The 1,027-nt window shown below is 40.4% G+C and overlaps 1 protein-coding gene across 1 annotated transcript in view; it reads left to right on the top strand.

Annotated features, from left to right (window-relative positions):
• The window catches only part of LOC103608329 (probable serine carboxypeptidase CPVL), a gene marked incomplete at its 3' end in the record, with an annotated part of 49,486 nt that overhangs the window by 25,930 nt on the left and 22,529 nt on the right, over positions 1-1,027 (top strand). The window contains exons 5-6 of the mRNA XM_008592778.1: positions 185-269; positions 552-636. Coding sequence (XP_008591000.1) covers positions 185-269; positions 552-636 — 170 coding nt within the window. The remainder of the gene's footprint in view (positions 1-184; positions 270-551; positions 637-1,027) is intronic.

The following is a 1,027-nucleotide window of genomic DNA, read 5'->3' on the forward strand; positions in this document are numbered from 1 at the left end:
AAACAGGAGAGAGGAGAAGGTGAGGTGCTGGTGCCTGTGCCCACTGTGGGAGTGGGAAGCAATCTCAGAGGGACACCCAGAGTTCGTGAGGACAGGGCACATGTTGGACTGATGATCAGAGCTACATCTTAGGTGGGATGTTCTGTTGATGACTCAGTCTCAGACCTCTTCTCTGTTTTAATAGTGCGTGCCAGAGAATTGCCTTGGACCACCACACTTTCCATGCTTTACATCGATAACCCAGTGAGTACACGACAACCCTATGTGATGTCAGTGCTGGCCTCGCTTGTCTTCTTTCTATTAAGTACATTTTTAAAGTAGATTTAGTTTTTTTCTTTTGGAAGTAGAATTTAATCTATAAAAGTAAACCATCTTGAGATGTAGGCTTTCTGTTAACATGTATCATCCTATCTGAGATTGGGAATTTTCCTTGCTGCCTTTTCTCCTTGACTCATTTTTAATTCTGTGAAATGTCCTACTCATTGAATTATACTACCCAGGATAAGGGATTAGTTTCTTTTCACTACTTGTGTGGGTTCCCCATATCACAGGTTATTGTATAATATCGGGACTCCTCATCTTTCTAAGAGAGTTCTGGATATAAGAAAGTCAAAACTGGTCTTTTCCCTTATAAAGGTAAGCAGAATGGCTCATCTTGGGAAAAAAACAATATTCTCCTTGGGAAGATCTTCTGAAGCTGATTCCAGTAAGGTGCAAAAGAGGAGAGTGACTGAGGGTCAGCTTTTGAAGATTTGGCGTATCTCCCCTGCTCCCAACTAAAATCTCTAACTTCTTTCCAGATGATTCAAAGAGAAAACAAATAAATAGGAAGGGAAAAAAAGCCCACATACTTGTCCCCGCACCCTACCCCCACCTTGTTTTGTCAGCAATCCTTTTCCTAGTTTATAATTGAAAGTTTAAATAAAAGGTGTGGTAAATGCCCTGCTCTCTTTGGTTTTTGAGAAAAACAAAAAAGGGAAAAAACAAAAATCTTTACACGACGTGGGGAACACATTCCTTATACAAA

The sequence above is a fragment of the Galeopterus variegatus genome, unplaced genomic scaffold (genome assembly GCF_000696425.1).
Source record: "Galeopterus variegatus unplaced genomic scaffold, G_variegatus-3.0.2 Scaffold8306, whole genome shotgun sequence".
In the NCBI taxonomy this organism is placed as follows: domain Eukaryota; kingdom Metazoa; phylum Chordata; class Mammalia; order Dermoptera; family Cynocephalidae; genus Galeopterus; species Galeopterus variegatus.